General features: G+C 29.7%; 2 protein-coding genes across 7 annotated transcripts in view; one reads left to right on the top strand and one right to left on the bottom strand.

Annotated features, from left to right (window-relative positions):
- Positions 1 to 1,719: 1,719 nt before the first annotated feature.
- Positions 1,720 to 8,428, top strand: LOC107064640 (uncharacterized). The gene is made up of 5 exons (XM_089170953.1): positions 1,720 to 2,277; positions 2,438 to 3,220; positions 3,312 to 3,431; positions 3,543 to 5,528; positions 5,610 to 8,428. Exons 1-5 carry the CDS (start codon positions 1,720 to 1,722, stop codon positions 7,530 to 7,532), a joined length of 5,370 nt encoding a protein of 1,789 aa, XP_089027079.1. The 3' UTR covers positions 7,533 to 8,428.
- Positions 8,050 to 17,319, bottom strand: part of Fas3 (fasciclin 3) — a 247,531-nt gene continuing 238,261 nt past the window's right edge. For 4 of the 6 annotated variants that reach the window (XM_089171407.1, XM_015317645.2, XM_089171408.1 and 1 more), the window contains 4 exons: positions 11,469 to 11,499; positions 10,984 to 11,070; positions 9,979 to 10,153; positions 8,050 to 8,878 (listed from right to left, as the gene is read on the bottom strand). In XM_089171407.1, coding sequence (XP_089027533.1) covers positions 8,657 to 8,878; positions 9,979 to 10,153; positions 10,984 to 11,070; positions 11,469 to 11,499 — 515 coding nt within the window. In that variant the 3' untranslated portion in view covers positions 8,050 to 8,656. Of the gene's footprint in view, positions 8,879 to 9,978; positions 10,154 to 10,983; positions 11,071 to 11,468; positions 11,500 to 11,728; positions 16,815 to 17,319 lie in introns of those variants that run through there. The other 2 variants (XM_015317646.2, XM_015317649.2) reach the window with 2 other exon arrangements.

Below are 17,319 nucleotides of genomic sequence, written 5' to 3' on the forward strand. Positions count from 1 at the left end.
TATTTTAATATATTTGACGGTCAAGCTAGGAAAGAGACTTGCGAGCCAGCTAAAGATGGAGAAGATGGTTCGGCTAAATTATTTTTAGTCAAAGATTTGATAGGGGTTTATTTTATAATTCTTGAAAAGAGTAACGTTAAAAACGAATCATTTGTACTTTATCCAATATCGATTAGCGGCGTGGAAACATTTTCTTCAGCCGATGATCCAGACGAACCTGAAAAATCATTAGGCAAACCACAAAGGCGACCAAGCGGATATAAGATTCAAGAAAAATTTCGTGCCGTCGTACAAGGATCTTATCATTTGATGCATCCTGTTATACCTGAGTTACTTCGTGGTCGAGGACATCTTATAATAGCACTTGCCGCTATAGTTTATTCTTGTTTGGTCAGTGGCAACAAGTGGACTACCGCTTTGATCGATTTAATTTTTAATCAGTCTAATATATACCTAATCGATCTCGTTAGAGTATTAGACAAAAATTTAGAGGACGAAGAATTCGAATTACGTTTGGAAGATGTCATGGGTGATATAATTTTAGGTGTTTATTCGGCCAAAATCAAATTACATCCAAACGTAATTCCTGGTCATGGTAAAAAGAAGAAAGGTAAACTTGCTATAGATAGTGGAATACGTGAATTCTTCGAAACTCAAACCGCAGGTATATTGGATATTAAAAAATTTTTTTATGCCATCTGGAAGGAAGATAACACATATTATTTCATGGATCCATTTGCTTGCGACGAGGAAGGATTTCGAATAAATTATGGCGAAGAACGACAGAAGGTTTATGGTACTAGAGATGCCGCATGTGTTACCATGAATAGTTCTATCAATCAATTGGTAGAAACTATTTTAGAAAATACTCTTAGCAAAGAAAGAGATCCCTTTTTGATTCATGGTATAAAAGTACTTTACGTGAAAACTGGAATGATACAGGATGGTCCATTTGAAAAAGTGATATATCGTGATAGAGGTACTAATCGTAGACCTTTTGCATCGTTGACTCAACTTTCTAAAGAAACTGTAGAAAAGAAATTAGACATGACACCTAAAATACGATTAGAATATGACGAATTTCTAGATGCTGAAACACAGTTTCCAGATTTAATGAGAAATATAAATCAATATATGTTTACGGATGACGAGCCAAGAACTTTTGTAACAGCTATGACTCTTGAATCAAAAGAAACTAAGGCGGCAACTATCGATGAGCAGGAAGAAGAAGAAGAAGAAGAAAAAGAAGATGAAGAAAAAAGAATTGATATTCAAAAAAATGAAAAAGAAGAAGAAGAAGAAGAAGACAAATCGATCTTAGATTCTAAAATAAAACAAATCACAGGTTACAACGTGATCAATCCTCATCGGTTGATAGTACAAGGTACAAAAAATTGTTTGCATCCTGATTATAAAGCTCGTTATAAAGGGAGACAAGGTTTGATCGTTGCATTGGTGGCTTTGGCATACAGAAAATTAAAGAATCCATCAACATGGAGAAACATCGATCTTGATCAGATAATAGATATTGGTAATAAAACTTACGAAGATGTTATTGATTGGATAAAGGAAGGTAAGCCTAAATTGAAAGGGGATAGAGAAGAAGAAGAAGAAGAAGAAGAAGAAGTAGAAGATGAAGAAGAAATAGAGACAGATACCGAGGTTGAAGAAGAAGAGGAAGAAGAAGACGAAGATGAAGAATCTGAAAGAATTTTAAAAATGTTACCAACACCGAGTCATTTAGATTTATCAATGTTACCGGTTAAATTAAAATTTGCCGAAAACGAAGTGATGTTTAAAACAAGAATGAATTTATTAATCGGTGAAGCTCATCCTCTGGCGAATTTAGCTGAAGCATTGGAATGTTATTTCGCTAAGTACACGGAATTGGTTTTAGAAAATAATAAATTAATGTATGGCATATGGAAAGATAATGATAAATACTTTTTATTTAATCCTTATGGAAGTGATGAAGAAGGTTGGAGACTTTTAAATTATCCTGCATCATTCGCAGTTGTTGACACACTTAACGAACTTACTGATGTTCTTTATGGTATATTAGAATATAACAACAATGATTTTATTATTCATTTTGTCGCATTGGATTCTATTCAACCTGGCAAATATGCTGTCTCCGAACCAATTGAAATTCCAGATGACACTATGGTGAAGAAATTTCAAACCAAATTCTTACCGATTACCGATGAAGATTTATTACAATTAGAAAAAGATGATAAACCAATACTAACTGAGATTCCATTTGAGAGAGATATTACAGTGCCGGATGATGAGAAAAGAGGAAAGGAAGAAGATGAGGAAGAAGAAGAAGAAGAGGAAGAAAAAGAAGAAGAAGAAGAAGAAGAAGAAGAAGAAGAAGAGGAAGAAGATGAAGGTGATGAAGAAGACAAAGTTGAAGCTCATTTGAAGGCTCTGGAAGAAGCTGAAAAAGAAACCTATCATTTCTCCATTATTGATAATCGAAGAAAAGGATCAACCTGATGCTCCTAATCGTTTGAATTTAGCTTTGTTGACTGGTAGTGTTAAAGTACAAACTGACGTTGAACTTATTCAAAAGATTGTACATCCAGAAAGAATTTTAGAAAAATTGAAATACACTCATCCACCTCCTTACGTAATGCCACCAAAAGCAACACTTGGTATCCTTCTCGATGCAAAACGTGCTAAAAGATCCGTACACTCTTTGGTATCTAGGTTTTCAATTGATTCAAGATTGGAAGTTAAGAAGAAAATTGGTCTTTCTGAGATGCATTCACAAAATAAATCTATTATATTATCTGTTTCGGAAAAAGAAGTTAAGCCAGCTAAAATGATCAAACTTAATAACAGCAGATATCTTTATTCACGCGTCTTACCAATTTATTTGATGCCACTTAGAGCTATCAATGATAGATATATTCAAAATGTCGATTTAGAAAAAGATAATTCTTTCATATGCAAAGATCAAGGTGATAGTTTTGATTTAGAACAAATTCCTGAAATACCAACAGGAATTCGCATAATGCCTGAATTATTGCCACTTGGTCCTATTATTAAAACACCGACTTATGTTAAAAAATCAATTTTTTGTATCGAAAAGAAGAAACGTAAATGTCTATTGTCGAAAATGGAAAAAGAAGAGCCTATCACGAAGAAAATAATTTGTGATACTGAAAATGTACTCCTTGAAATGATGTTTCCAAATTTTCAAGCTTTTCATCAAGTTAGTTATTTTGTTATGGGATTAATAATTAATCATTTTCTAATATAGAAAGATTTAAAAATATATTTTAAAATAATGTTTTTCTATATAGGAAGATAAAATACATAAACCACAAATAGATGTTGAAGACAAAATAGAAATGAAAACAGTTCAAAATACGAAAGATCAGAAAGAAAAAGTACTTTTTGAAAAGAAAGATGAAGGATTTAAGGTGATAACTAATTTTTATCGTCTTTTATTTTGTTTTTGTTTTTGTTTTTGTTTTTGTTTGTTTGTTTTTCTTTTCTATACTAAAAATTTTATTTCTTAATATTATTTAAAGGTGGTCAACGATAATATTGCTATACTTCGATCGAACATGCGTCTTGAAAATCGTGCCGAGATTGAATCTTGTCACTTCAAGGCTTGTTATTATGCTGCTATGTTGTGTTTATTAGGAAAAATTCGATTGAACATAGATCACTTTCGTGGAATAAATTTAGATGAATTTATTTACATGGCTAACAAAATTTATCAACGCGTAGGTAAACTACGATATAAACCTCTTAGATGGTTTCATAATTTTGAAATCCTCGATACAAAGTATACTGTAATTATGAAACAATCTGTATATGCCGATCCTGAAAATTGTGAAGCTGATAAACTTAAAAATGCTATGGAAACTTTTATGACAAATAATGAATCTGGTATATTGGTGACATCAAATATTTCTTATGGTTTTTGGAAGGATAATGATCGATATTATCTTTTCGATCCTTATGCTTGTGACGAGAATGGTAAATCCAATGAAGAAGGATATGCTTGTTTGATGGAATTCTGTGATGATTTATCGTCGATGTTAGAAAGGATCGAAGAAAATGCAGGAGGTACTACAGATCAACCTTATCGATTATATACCATGTTTATCTCGCATATGGAAACGAAAAAGGATCGAAAAAGGAAGAAGAAAAAGAAAAAGAAAACTCAATATTGTATTGAAAAAGTTAAGGAAGAAGTACCACAGGAGGAGTCAGCTGATTTAGAAGAAGAAGAAGAAGTAAGAAAAAGTGATTCGGAAACGTCATTAATCGAATCGACAGAATGGATCATAGCGGAACGTAAATTGGACGTTGTACATGACATGACTAAACCAGGATTCTCCCCTATTCGATACTACGATGCTTCGATGTTAGACGTAATTGTATTAGAAGATGAAATAACAAGGCCATTATTAGCACCGTTTAAAACAAATATTGAAAGATTCATGAATGAGAATCGTGACCCATCCGAATTGATGAAATTAATGATAAGAAGAAAACCATACGATAGAAAATTTAAGGAACACGTTTCAGTTATTACACCTATAGATCTTTGCATAATGGCTTGGTCATTGATCCATGATCCTGTACTATGGTCTGTACGAATTATCAGAGGTTTGTTCGAAGCTAGTTGCGATTATACGTTTGATAGTATATTGGCAACAGAAGATTCGACTGTCAGTAATATGTCTGATGGTCTTTTACTTGAATTTGAGATTGCTAATTATGTATTTCGTCCCGTATTTGTACCTTTACATTATGGAACTCTTTATGCTATCGAGGGATGGAATTTAGCAATGTCTTTAAAATACGTTTTTGATAGTCCTGCTTATACCGGTGCAATTATCGTCTGTGAAGATAGTCATATAGGTGTTACCAAAACTAACGATAATTATTTTGCTTGGTGGGTAATCAAAAAGACTAAAATATTACGAATAATCACTTCGACGAATATAAAGGAATTTTTGAGGATTATTATAAAAGAGATCAATCAAACTGAAGAGATCCAATTTATTATGAGAGTCGTAACAATTTCTTATGCAAAAAAGCTAGATCCTGATTGCACCGATGTTAAAGGATTACACGAATTTGTTCTACCTACGACATCTTTAGCTGAAATACATAAAATGGAAGCAGAGCCATACGACTTAGAAGCAATATTCAAACCTACTGTTCCAGAAACCAAACCAATTTTCATAATGGGAACCGTTGCTCTAAGTGATCGAGAAACTGTTAAAGAGCCTAGAGTTAAACGTTGCTATTTCGTAGCAATTTTAGCTGTCATGTTTAAGAGGGATATCATTCAGAGTCCTCTTCCAGGAATGATCGATAAAATAATTGAAGTAGCTGAAAGTCTTTACAGGGAATATCACGAACCCAAATTTCACACCGAACATATTTTGAGGAATGTTACTTTGATGAATAGAATTTTTGATCTTCGCGATTGTGCATCATGTTTGGTACCATTTACTATCGATCCTCGTACCGAGAGAAATGATTTTTATATTCAAGTAAGTTAATAGGATTAGGTTTTATTTAGATACTTAGATCATTTGATTATGATCTTATTATCATATGATATTATTTTATAGGTAAGGAAATATTTGAAGAAACACTTTGTTAAATATAGTAGTGGTATCATACAATTTAGTAATTGTTGTTACGGATTTTGGTATTCAAGATCAACTAATTCATATTACTACTTAGATCCTTATCAATGCAACGATAATGGAAGAAAAGTATTGACCAATGGCGTGGCATGTTTGTGTATATTTTCAAGTATTTGTCAAATGGTCAAAAACATGTGTTTCAATCAAATGGAAGAGTCAACAGGATTTTTTATTCATCGACTTCACGTTGATTCGGTTAACGTTTCCCCGTCAATCGAATTCCAAGAAGATCCAATGTGGATTTATTTAGATTATCATTGGACTTTTGATCATGCTCCGGAAATAATTAAAAGTGATAAGAAATTAACGAAAAAAAGACAAAAGAAGAAACGTTACAATAACGAGGAAGAAAAAGAGAAACAAATGAAAATATATTGGAACAATTATGTTATAGAAGTAACAGATTTAATATATTCGATTTGGGGTACAATCGGTTGCTATGATTCAAAGTTTGGTAATCGTGCTGGTAAAAATCAAGCAGCTATTTGCGTAGCTGTATTAGCCATGCAATATTTAAGTCATCCATCGAGATGGAATTCTGCTGTCTTAGATTCAGCAGTTATATGCGGGGATTCTTATTATACCGAAAGTTTGAAGAGTTCAATCAAAAAATGTTCGAAACATTCAAATAGATACAATTTACAACCTTGTTTCAGAATATTTCCCCACGTTTGGACGATCAATTTTTCAGAACCTATTTGCGGTATTCTTTATGGTGGTCGTAACAGATTAACTTTAGCCAATGCTTTGAAAAGTGCATTCGACGATGCACCAAATATTTTAATTGAATGTAACAAAATTACATTGGGTGCTTTGCTCTCTAAAGATGGATATTACGTAGGTGATCCTTGTTGGGTCGGTCCACCGTTATTTAATAAAGATCGTGGTGCTATTTATGTTTTACGTTGTAAAAATCTAAATTCTTTTGTCTATGCCGTTACAAAAATATTGAATACTAATCAAAGATTAGAATTTCGTATAACACCTGTGATATTTACGTTCGAACAAGAAAACTTTAAGTTGAGTAGCAAAGGACATGTCGCAAGAAGGAAGATACTTTTGGAACCTCTACAAACTATTCCAGGAAAAGTAGAAGGATATGACGTATCAATTCCAGGAGGTCAAACTGTAACTGAAGTTGATTCTTATTTATGGTATAGCAGGAAACTAGGTCTTGGCGTTGAAAAAGCTCATGAATTGGAAAATCCTCAATTACCCTCTCTAGCTCCTCAATTGAAAAAGGAGAATTTAAATAGCATGCTTGTTAGTACTACGTGGCATCTTAATCTAGGCCAATCCAAACGTATAAAGAAATCTTCTCCATTATTATTCGATCTTAAATCTTTACAACACGTTTCTGAAGAATGTGAAAAGAATATGGTTGCTACTTTCGAAGCACATTATCCACCGAAAATGTCTATCTCTGATAGACTTAAAGTTTGCGATGATTATCCTAATGAAATTGATTTTATGAGTCGTCATTTGAGCAAATCTACGATCATTCGAAAAATCGATCCGGATTCTAGTGTAGGCACTTCGATAATTAGTAAACCATTAGATTGTTCCAAGCCACGTAGTTTTATTTTGGATGATACTCGTATTGAATTTAACAAATTAACAGCCGATATGGCTGATGAAATGTATAAAACTTATCAACATCGTGACATACGTCGTGACATACCTCGTGACATACCTCGTGACGAAAAGGAAGATATCGTTGAGGACGATTTCTTGAAAGAGAATGATTTTGAAGATGAAACGGATGAAGGGACGATTTATCATGAAGATGAAGAAGAATCTGATACTACTTTAATGGACGAAACTATCACAGATGATGATGAATGATATATGAAAAACAATTAAAACAAGTTTTACACTTTAAAATCATCTTCTAAATTATTAACATTTATGGAATTATACTATTTATATTATATAGATTAAATTTTCTTATTTTTTGAGATTTAAAAAATATCTTTTTTGTAATAATTTCATATTTATTTATTAAAGGCAGTTTTGTATACAAAACGAACTAATTTTATTCAATGTTGTACGTTAATTGGAATTCATTAAACGAACTTATCAAACTTAATTATTAAGAATGTTTTAATTTATACACATACGTTTAGATTAATTAAATTAATAAAACTAATAATTCGAGTGTGGATCATTAAACTAATTGTTGTTTCATTGAAATCGGAAATTAATATATATATATATATATATGTATATAAGAGATTACTATCGATTACTATGATTTCAATAAATAGATAAAATTGACTGATTATTTTCTTAACGTGTGTACAAATTATTACTTTCACATATGGACGTTTTCGATACATTTGTACAAATTATTATTAAAAAATGATACAAAAAGATAAGCATGATACTTTCTTTGTTTAGAATATATGAACGATTAGCCGAGATGTTTTTTCTTTTTTTTATCGAGTAACAATGATAACTTAAAAACAGTATATTTAAAAAAATGAAAAAGAAGAAGCATCTTGTGTTCAGTTAAGTACATATGTATGTGCTCGAATACGATACATAGATTAATATTTAGATAGTATATACATACTATTATGGTCTTAAAACAATTTTCTCATTTTTCAGCATTTTTATCTTCATTGTTTTACTTCTTATTCGTGATCTTTCACGAATCATCATACTCGAAACATTATTAAGTATGACTAGAAACTATTTGAAAAGAACAAAAAGAGAAAATAAAAGAAGAGAAATAAAGATTATTAACAAATATAATGATAAAAAAAGAGTAAAAACATTTTTTGGACCTTCGTATACTATCTAAATATAGAATAACATTAAACTACTATTCTCTTAAATATAATTTGTCAATAAGTACACGAAATGCCGCATAATCATATTAAGCAACATTAATACGAAGAGAGATTGATTTTTTTTTAATTTATAACGAGTTGAGAAATGTGAACGTTTTTAATTTGTACGTAAAATTATTTATCTGGAGTTTCCTCGTCGGTTGTTTCTGGTTTTGTATACAAGATTTCTGCATATTCAGTTTTATCTTCGTTCAAACGCCGTGGAGTTCCGCCTTGTTGTTGTTGAGTTAAATCCAATTCCGCGTAAACTATTCCACCTTCTGTGCTTGATGGATTTATTCTACTATCTTGTGGCGATGATTGTTGTTGCTGTTGTTGTTCACATGATGGTTGAAGCTAAAATGGTTTACACATAATTCAAAATAATAATCAATTATAGTAATCATTTATTATATACAACAATGAGAAGCAAATCTGAACACACTTTATACAATTTTTCAGAATATTTACATTGATTTAGATACACAACGCTGTATTACAATCAATGAGTTTATTTATAAAAGTCAACATTATATGTTATCTTTTAAGATATTGCAATGTTTTTTTCTTTCTATTTTTATATACTTTTTTCATTCTTTTTCATACTTTTTTCATACTTTTTTCATACTTTTATACATTCAAATCGATTGTACTCAGTTTTGCACCACTTACAAGTATTGAAGCTTTTACTGTTATCAAAATGATTGCGTTAATTATTTTTAACACATCGATTCATTTCTTCAATATGTACGATTCATAAAATATATATAATAATAATAATAATAATAATAATAATAATAATAATATATATGTAAAGTGCATAGTAATATTAAAAATTGATTTTATTCGTGCTAATTGCTAGGATCGTAAAATTCTGGTAAAATATTCCTTGGTATTAATGAGTCTCGAAAGTTTTAAGACGGAAAAGTTGGAAAGCTTAGGAGACTTATTTACGTTTTCTCAGACAACTCGACGAAGGTGAGGAAATTTATGTAATAGCCTTCGAAATTGTGGTCTGTCAGAAATAATTTTCCAATTAAATCTTATGTCAGTAGTAAGAGAGATAAAGAAGGGAGAATGAGAAAAAAAATCTTGAAAGACCTTTTCACACCAGTAATAATATATGTATAAATCGGAATCTAAAAAAAGACAATTTTTTTATTGAAATTTACTTCATCTCTCATTAGTATTTTTGTTGTTGTTGTATAATAACGATGACATATTAGAAAATTTGTGTGTGATTAGTTTATAAAAATAATAAATAAAAATAACGTACAATTGTATTTATTATATAACATTTTTGTTGTTGTAAATTTTCGATATAAAATTATTATAAATATATTACAATTTTATTTTATTTTATTTTTTTTTTTATAAAGAAATTATAAGTATATGTAAATTATAAAATTTTGTGTATTTCTTTTTATAAAAATATCTTAATTCGATTAATTAATTACCTTTTCGTCATCAATTGTAACGACAGTTCTCATAGTATCTGTGTCAGCACCAGATACTTTATCCTTATTACGTCGAAATAGTTGTGTAATACTAAGTTTTGGTTTACGTCCTCGTCCTGAAGAAGCAGTATCTACTTCTGTCCTTGAATATCTGCCTGCACTTTCCGTGTCGCTACTAAAGACAAAAAGTTTACTTACTATTATTAACAACATATACGCGCGTAGCTAATTCTATATTACTATATATATAGGCAGGTATCTGAAAAGACCAAATCACAAAATAACGCAGCACGTTTAAGTCTTATTGATCGTCGTTATTGATCGTTAAAATCTATTTACGATATATTTCAAAGATAGATAACAAATGTGAACGTTGTTATTGAAATTAATCAAAAGCAATAGCAATATACGTGATATTTCAATAAATTTACGTAAGCGCATATGTTCCTTATGTTAAGAGATAAGAGATGAGAGATATTTTTCTCACGTGACGTATATTCAACGTTTTACATGACCTAAATTATATTTATTAAAAATATATTACTACCCACACACCATCACCGCTATGCGTGTGTACATATATTAGAAAGTATTACCAACACCGCAATAAGGAAAGATTAAAGTTTGTTAGAATAAAATGCTACTTTATCATAAACGATTAGAACACATATATACATAATAGAATACTTCAAAGTTCAATCTTAGAAAATATTTCAACTTTTTTTTAGATTAGTTTTAATCTAATTATATTTATTAGTAAAAATAAAAATATATATATATGTATAAATCTCGTTTGAGAGTAAATAAGTAAATTTATATGTAACTGTGTCAAAATGATATTTTCTTTATATTGAATATGAGTTAGAAATATGTCGAATGATAGAATAAAGAGACAGAAATAACGAAGAAGCTTCGTCACAGACAAATATGAATGAATTAAAGGAAAAAAAAAAAAAAGTGAACAAATAAATAAAAATCTGTCAAAATATAATTACTACTTCTTGCCTTTGCCTTTTATTAGTATTGTTTGTAGTTTCCGAATTTCCAGCATGAAGAAGAATAACAGCCGCTCCTGGATCTGCTAGTAAGTCTCTGAAAATATGTGCATCATGCTTGCATTCTAATGTACATGAAATATTTTGCGTTTGTTTTCTTATTTCATCTGTAAATATTTTCTTCTTCGAAAAGCTCCAAGTAGTAGTAGTACTGGTAGTAGTAGTAGTGGAGAAACATTATGATAATTTTTCCATTTGAAGCAACCCTTTTTCTTTTTTTTTTCTTTTTTTTTTTTTCTTTCAATAAAACAGGCAAATTTGTATACAGCGAAAGATATGTGCGCGTGTGCATTAGTTACGACCCATAGCAGAAATAAACAAATTTATCCAAAGGGGATAAATGTAAGAAGAATTGTGCAAAAATTTATTTATAGTGCAAAAAGTGAAATGCTAGCCTTCAAAATTTGTTATTCATTAAAATAGCTCAATACTCACGACTCGCCAAGATTCCTTGTCGTTGAACTACCTGTAAATAATAATTAACCTGTAAATATTTCTATTTATTCTTAATACATTTTTTAATATTAAAATAAATCAATCAATCATTGATAATTCATTAATTAATAATTTTTTTCTTCATAGATAAACATGTCAACATGTTTATACTAGGTAAAAATAAAAGCTATTAATAAAAATCGTCGGAACTTTGAAATCAGGAATGACTACGTATTTCTTAACGTATATTATCATGGACATGTATTTAAAACAAATTTTTTATTTCAAAAATCATATAATCATGTATATATATATATATATATATATATACATATATATGTATATATGTATATATATCTAAGTTATAATATAGCGATGAGAATGAACTTACAATTAAATTATACATACAGATCTCTATATATTAATATCATTTGAATTCTTAGTTAGATTTTTGTTTTACTCTTGCCTACTCTTGCATTGTATCTACAAGTACAGATACAAAATGTGTGTTCTTACAATCTAAATATTTCCGTCATTAGAGATGGTCTTTTTTTTAGTTCATGGGTATGAGAATTTATGTGTATGCATGTCTGTCTATGTGTGCTGTCCTCGTATTGTTTAATCGACCACGATATAACATTAAAACTTATTTATTGTATTTTTATCCTTTTTTCCCCTTTTTTTTGTAACTTTTTGTAAACTCTTCTTTTATTTAATTTCATTTCGTTTCATTTAGCAATTATCATTATTATTATTATTATTATTACTTTTAAAGAATTAATTTAACGATCTCTGAAAGTCTTCCTTTTTTTTTAAATTTTTTTTTTTTAATGCGCCTTCTTTTAATTAAATGCCGTTTTACATATTTTTTGGGCCCTCTTTTCACTCGTAGTGCGATCGAGCGTTTTGTTCTTTTCTTTTCTTCATAAATGTGTATTTAAAGGAGATGATAATAACAAAAAATAGCTAAATTATTGAAATATTTTCGATCTTTGCTCGATCCTTGACATTCTCTTTTATTTATTTTTTTTTTTCCCCCTAGATGTATTCACATACTGGATTTATTCTCTTGAATTATATTTTATAAATTTGAAAATGAATTTTAAACGACACATTTTTTGGCAAAGTATTATTTCGTTTCTGGTTCTTTTAACAAAAAATTCTTTAGTAGAGAAGAAAACCAGTTTCAGGTATTTATCGTAATCATCGTCGATCGTCTTCGTCATCGTCATTTGTCGTCTTCTTTATTTTCTTGTATTATTTTTTTTTTTATTTTTAATTTTTTTTCATTTTATATTAGCTAGAGTCTTATATATTAACATAAATATATATATAATATATCTATATATATTCCATTGTATGGCCAACGATCATGCTTCTTATAGTCATTATCATTATAGTAATAATCTGTTTAATACGATGTTTCACAAATTCTTTTCATATTAATTCATGTCTAAAACTGCGAGCATCGAGTATATCTTAATTTTTTTTTTTTTTTTTTTGTATTTCTTTTTTCTGCGATAGAAAACATAGATAGATAGATAGATAGAAAAAGAGAGAGAGAAAGAACAAGAGATAGAGAGAGAGAGAGAGAGAGAGAGAAAGAGAAGAAAAAAAGTGAAAATGAGATTGTGAGAGAGAGAGAGAGAGAAAAAGAGCAATATTAAAAATGAATTGACGCGAATTTGTTAATATCAAAAGTACAAAGTATACAAAAAGTATACAATCTATACAGTCCTTTTCCTCGTAGCATGATCATTGAGAGAATTTAAGTAATTAGCATTACGAATAATTATAAATTATAATAATAGTAATAATATTAATAATAATAATAATATATAATAATATATTCATAGATAAAAATCAATTACGAGAATAAGTATTATAATAGTAAGTTGTCGCTAGAACTATGAATGAACCACAACGAATGTACACATTAAACGTATTCGTACGCAAATATCTCTTTTTGTTTGTTTGTTATGTTAGTCCATAAGCGTATATTCGTACTTAATGATTTCAGTTGCTACAACAAGCTGAGAACAATAGTTGTCGAACATTGTACGGTGAGAATAAATTTTTTTTGTGTTTTTATTTTTTTTTTTATTTTTAACAACCATGAACATTTCCACTGTCCCTGATTAAATATCAGCCACGTTATATGGCTAAAATCTCTTTCATTTTCATTTGCAATAATATCAATTGTTTTATCAATATTGTTCGATGTGTTTTAAATAGTTACAATTACATTTTCTTTTTTTTTTTTTTTTATTAAACATTAATCCTAAAATTTATTTACTAATCAAATTAAAGTAATGTAATATCGGTGATCTAACAAAAATCATTGTCGTAGGGATAGCAGAAGTCACAGTTTACGCTTTTTTTTCTTTTTTCTTGTAAGATTTTAAATGGCATATGTGTATATATGGATATTTAGTCCGCTTGTGTGTATTTGTGTGTGTATAGTTTATTTTATTTTATTTTTTTTAATTCTTTTTATTCTGGTAAATTCCGCATATATGTATAATATTTATATATATTTTTGTTTGTTTGTTTGTTTGTCAATGTATATACTTTGGCAGTGATCCGTGAAAATCATTACTGCGTAGTTGGACCTGTTTGAACTGATTTTTCTGTTAGTCTTATAAATCTCGTCACGCATCTACTTCGCCGAGTAAAATTAATAATCGAGGAAAAATCAAATGAAATTTGTAATAAATTAGTTGTCTTATTTCAAAGTGTCCATGCATTTTAAAAGAAGCTTGACGAGGAGAGGAAGAGCGAGAGAGAGAGACAGAGAGAGAGAGAGAGAGAGAGAGACAGTGGAAAGGAGAAAAAGAGAAAACAAATCATCAAAAAACTTGTTCATTCGTTCATTCATTTCGTTCATTTTGTTTACGTGTAGGGAAATTCTTTTTTACGTTTATTTACATTGATTCTCTCTCTCTCTCTCTCTCTCTCTTTCTTTCTTTCTTTCTCTTTCTTTCTCTTTCTTTCTCTTTCTTTTTCATTATCATTCTTTTCCCCCATTCTCTCATTTTCTCGCTCATGTATTCGAACATTTTTTGTTCATTTTTTAAATAAATCATAGTTGAGATTCATATCTATCGTCGAGAGTAGACGAGTGATCGAAGAGATTCATTTAATATTATATTTCCAAGAAATTCTATTATCTATAGATATTAAACTAATAAAATTGTGATATATCCAGAAGAAAGTGTGAGAGCTTCAGCCTCTGTAATGGCTCAAACAACGTTTTGACATCGCAAACACGATACAAAGTACCTATTGGCAACATATATCGACGTACCTATATATGTATATGTATAATAATCTTAATTTTTTTCAATTTTCTTTCTAAATCTCGATCCATAGACAGGATTGTATTATTTATTTTCAAATAGTTTTTCGATGGCCACGTGTCATCAAAAAAATTTCCATTTACTCCTTTTCTTCATCATCGTTATCATCATTATCATTCATCAACATCATTTTCATCTTATTTTTTTTATATTCTCGTTCTTTGAATATTTCTTTCTATTTTTTTTTGTTACATTATTATATATAACCTTTAAGTAAATCTTATCATTATAATACTCTGGCCAATAATTTTTGTTTCAAATCGATGGTATAACGACGTATCATAGGCAATTGGATTGCAAATGGATAAATAAGTATATCATTGATTTTATATTCTCGAGTTGCATACCAACTGCCTTGACGTAGAAAATATATATATATATATATATATATATATTTCTATAATCAATCGCTATTATTTCAATTACCTCATATCGCATAATTATTTATAATTAATATGTATATGTATATTTTTAATATATACAACACACGTAGAGTTAATCAGGACTGTCGCCGGCGAATACCTCTCTCTCTCTCTCTCTCTCTCTCTCTCTCTCTCTCTTTCTTACTTCTTCCCTCCTTACTTCCCTTATTATCTCTTTCACTTTCTCTCACTCCTTATTTCCTTCTCTCTTTTTCCTTCTCTTTCTCTCAAGGACAAATTTGTATTACAAAATGATCTGTAATTGTAATGATTTTTTGTTCTGTTTTTTTTTTTCCCTTATCATTACTTGGTATGTATACATATATATATATATGTATATATTCATAGGAAAAAATCTAGAATGAACAACAATTGCATAACAAATGCAATGAAAAAAATCGAACGTGTTTATTTTTTCACCCAACTTCGTTTCTAACGAATTCTCTAATCTCAAATATTAGTCTTGACAATATTTTGACGAGATTAAGAGTATCTTGAACTATATTATGAAATAAATATAAATATCAAAAATCTACTGTTTAATATCGATCTATTGATAAAATGTATAAGTATTTTGTATCTTTCTTTTTTGTTTTTTTCTTTTTCTTAAACATCATAGAAAAATGTAAAAATTTGAGGCTGCTCGGCGTTAGAACAATACTAATAGATTAATCGTCGTATCGTATATATATATATATATATATATATACGAGTATGTATAATACGTACGTCAAAAAGCTATGAGAGCAAGAATAATTTTCAAAAAAAGCCAATAGGCAAAAAAAGGCCTGTTTATTCGTCGTTCCAGCCTTGATTTATTATAATAAAATAAAAAAAAAAATAAAAAAAGATAAATATAGAACATAGTGCATAGAGCAAACATTAAGTCTCGTTCGACATTTTCGACATTAATAAATGTACCTTTTTAGGTACATTTCCTACAATCTCGCTAGGTCCGTTTGATTTACTAATTATTATTACAAAAGAGAAATTTTCTTATGAAACAAAAGCGCCTGATTATATTATTTCTGTTGTTGAAAGTAGAGAAAAGATGTCGGAGGAAGAGGAGGAGGAGGAGAAGGAGAAGGAGGAAAGGAAGATAAGGAGTTGGGAAGGAAAGGGAGAATAAGAAGAAGAAGAAGAAGAGGGAGAGTGAAAAGTTGAGAGGGTGAATTCGAAGGTGAGGGAGAGGGGAAGAGGTTTGCATGTATATGTATGTGTGTGTGTGTGTATGTCGCGTGTATAATTTATTTTTTAGGATCGAGCGTCCGGCGATCGAGGGAGTGTCCTTAAAAAGGTCATCGCAAATTTCGAGGAGAATTAGAAATATCATTAGACAGGTGTATCCGTTTTTTCATCCTTTTTCGTATCCTTATAATCGTTGGTACGACCATTGACGTACTCTGTGCTCGTATGGATTGGGTTTTCCTGGCCACCTTGCGGTATTTTTTCATCGATGATCCTTGGGTCTTCTTGATCTTCATCCTCGTCATCGGCAGGCGTTATGTGTGCCTCACTTCCGGCGCCGACACCACCGGCAGCTTCCTCGTCGCCCCGCCGCCTCGCTGCAACAAGCAACGCCACGATCGGTCAAGGCAAAACCCCTATTCGCGTTGATACACCCTCTTTTTTGTCTCATATTTTTCTTATGATATTGTATATTCTATTTATTGCGTGTCCTTGTTTAAGCATATGTATGTATGCATGTATATATGTATATATGATTCTTTATATGCATGTATGTATATATGTATATATGATTGTTTGTATGTATGTATGCATGTATGTACGTATGTAAAATGTTAAAGAAATTCTAAAAGATTGTACTTTTTTTTTTTTTTAAATTACTAGACATTTATATATGAAATGTGGTCAAATAAAAAGTATGTAAGAACGTATATGCGTGTTTTTTGTTCTTTTTTTTTTTTTTTTCTTAAAATAGTGCATATGTGCGTGCTGATTTTTGTTTAAATATCTCGCCCACATTTCTCTCTTTCTTTCTTTTTATGATTTATCATTGCTTTGTTTTTCGTCCATTATTTTTCTATAGTACATCTTGTTTATCTTTAT

The sequence above is a fragment of the Polistes dominula genome, unplaced genomic scaffold, assembly GCF_049000335.1.
Source record: "Polistes dominula isolate Pdom_NZ unplaced genomic scaffold, Pdom_raw_medaka contig_31, whole genome shotgun sequence".
Lineage (NCBI taxonomy): Eukaryota > Metazoa > Arthropoda > Insecta > Hymenoptera > Vespidae > Polistes > Polistes dominula.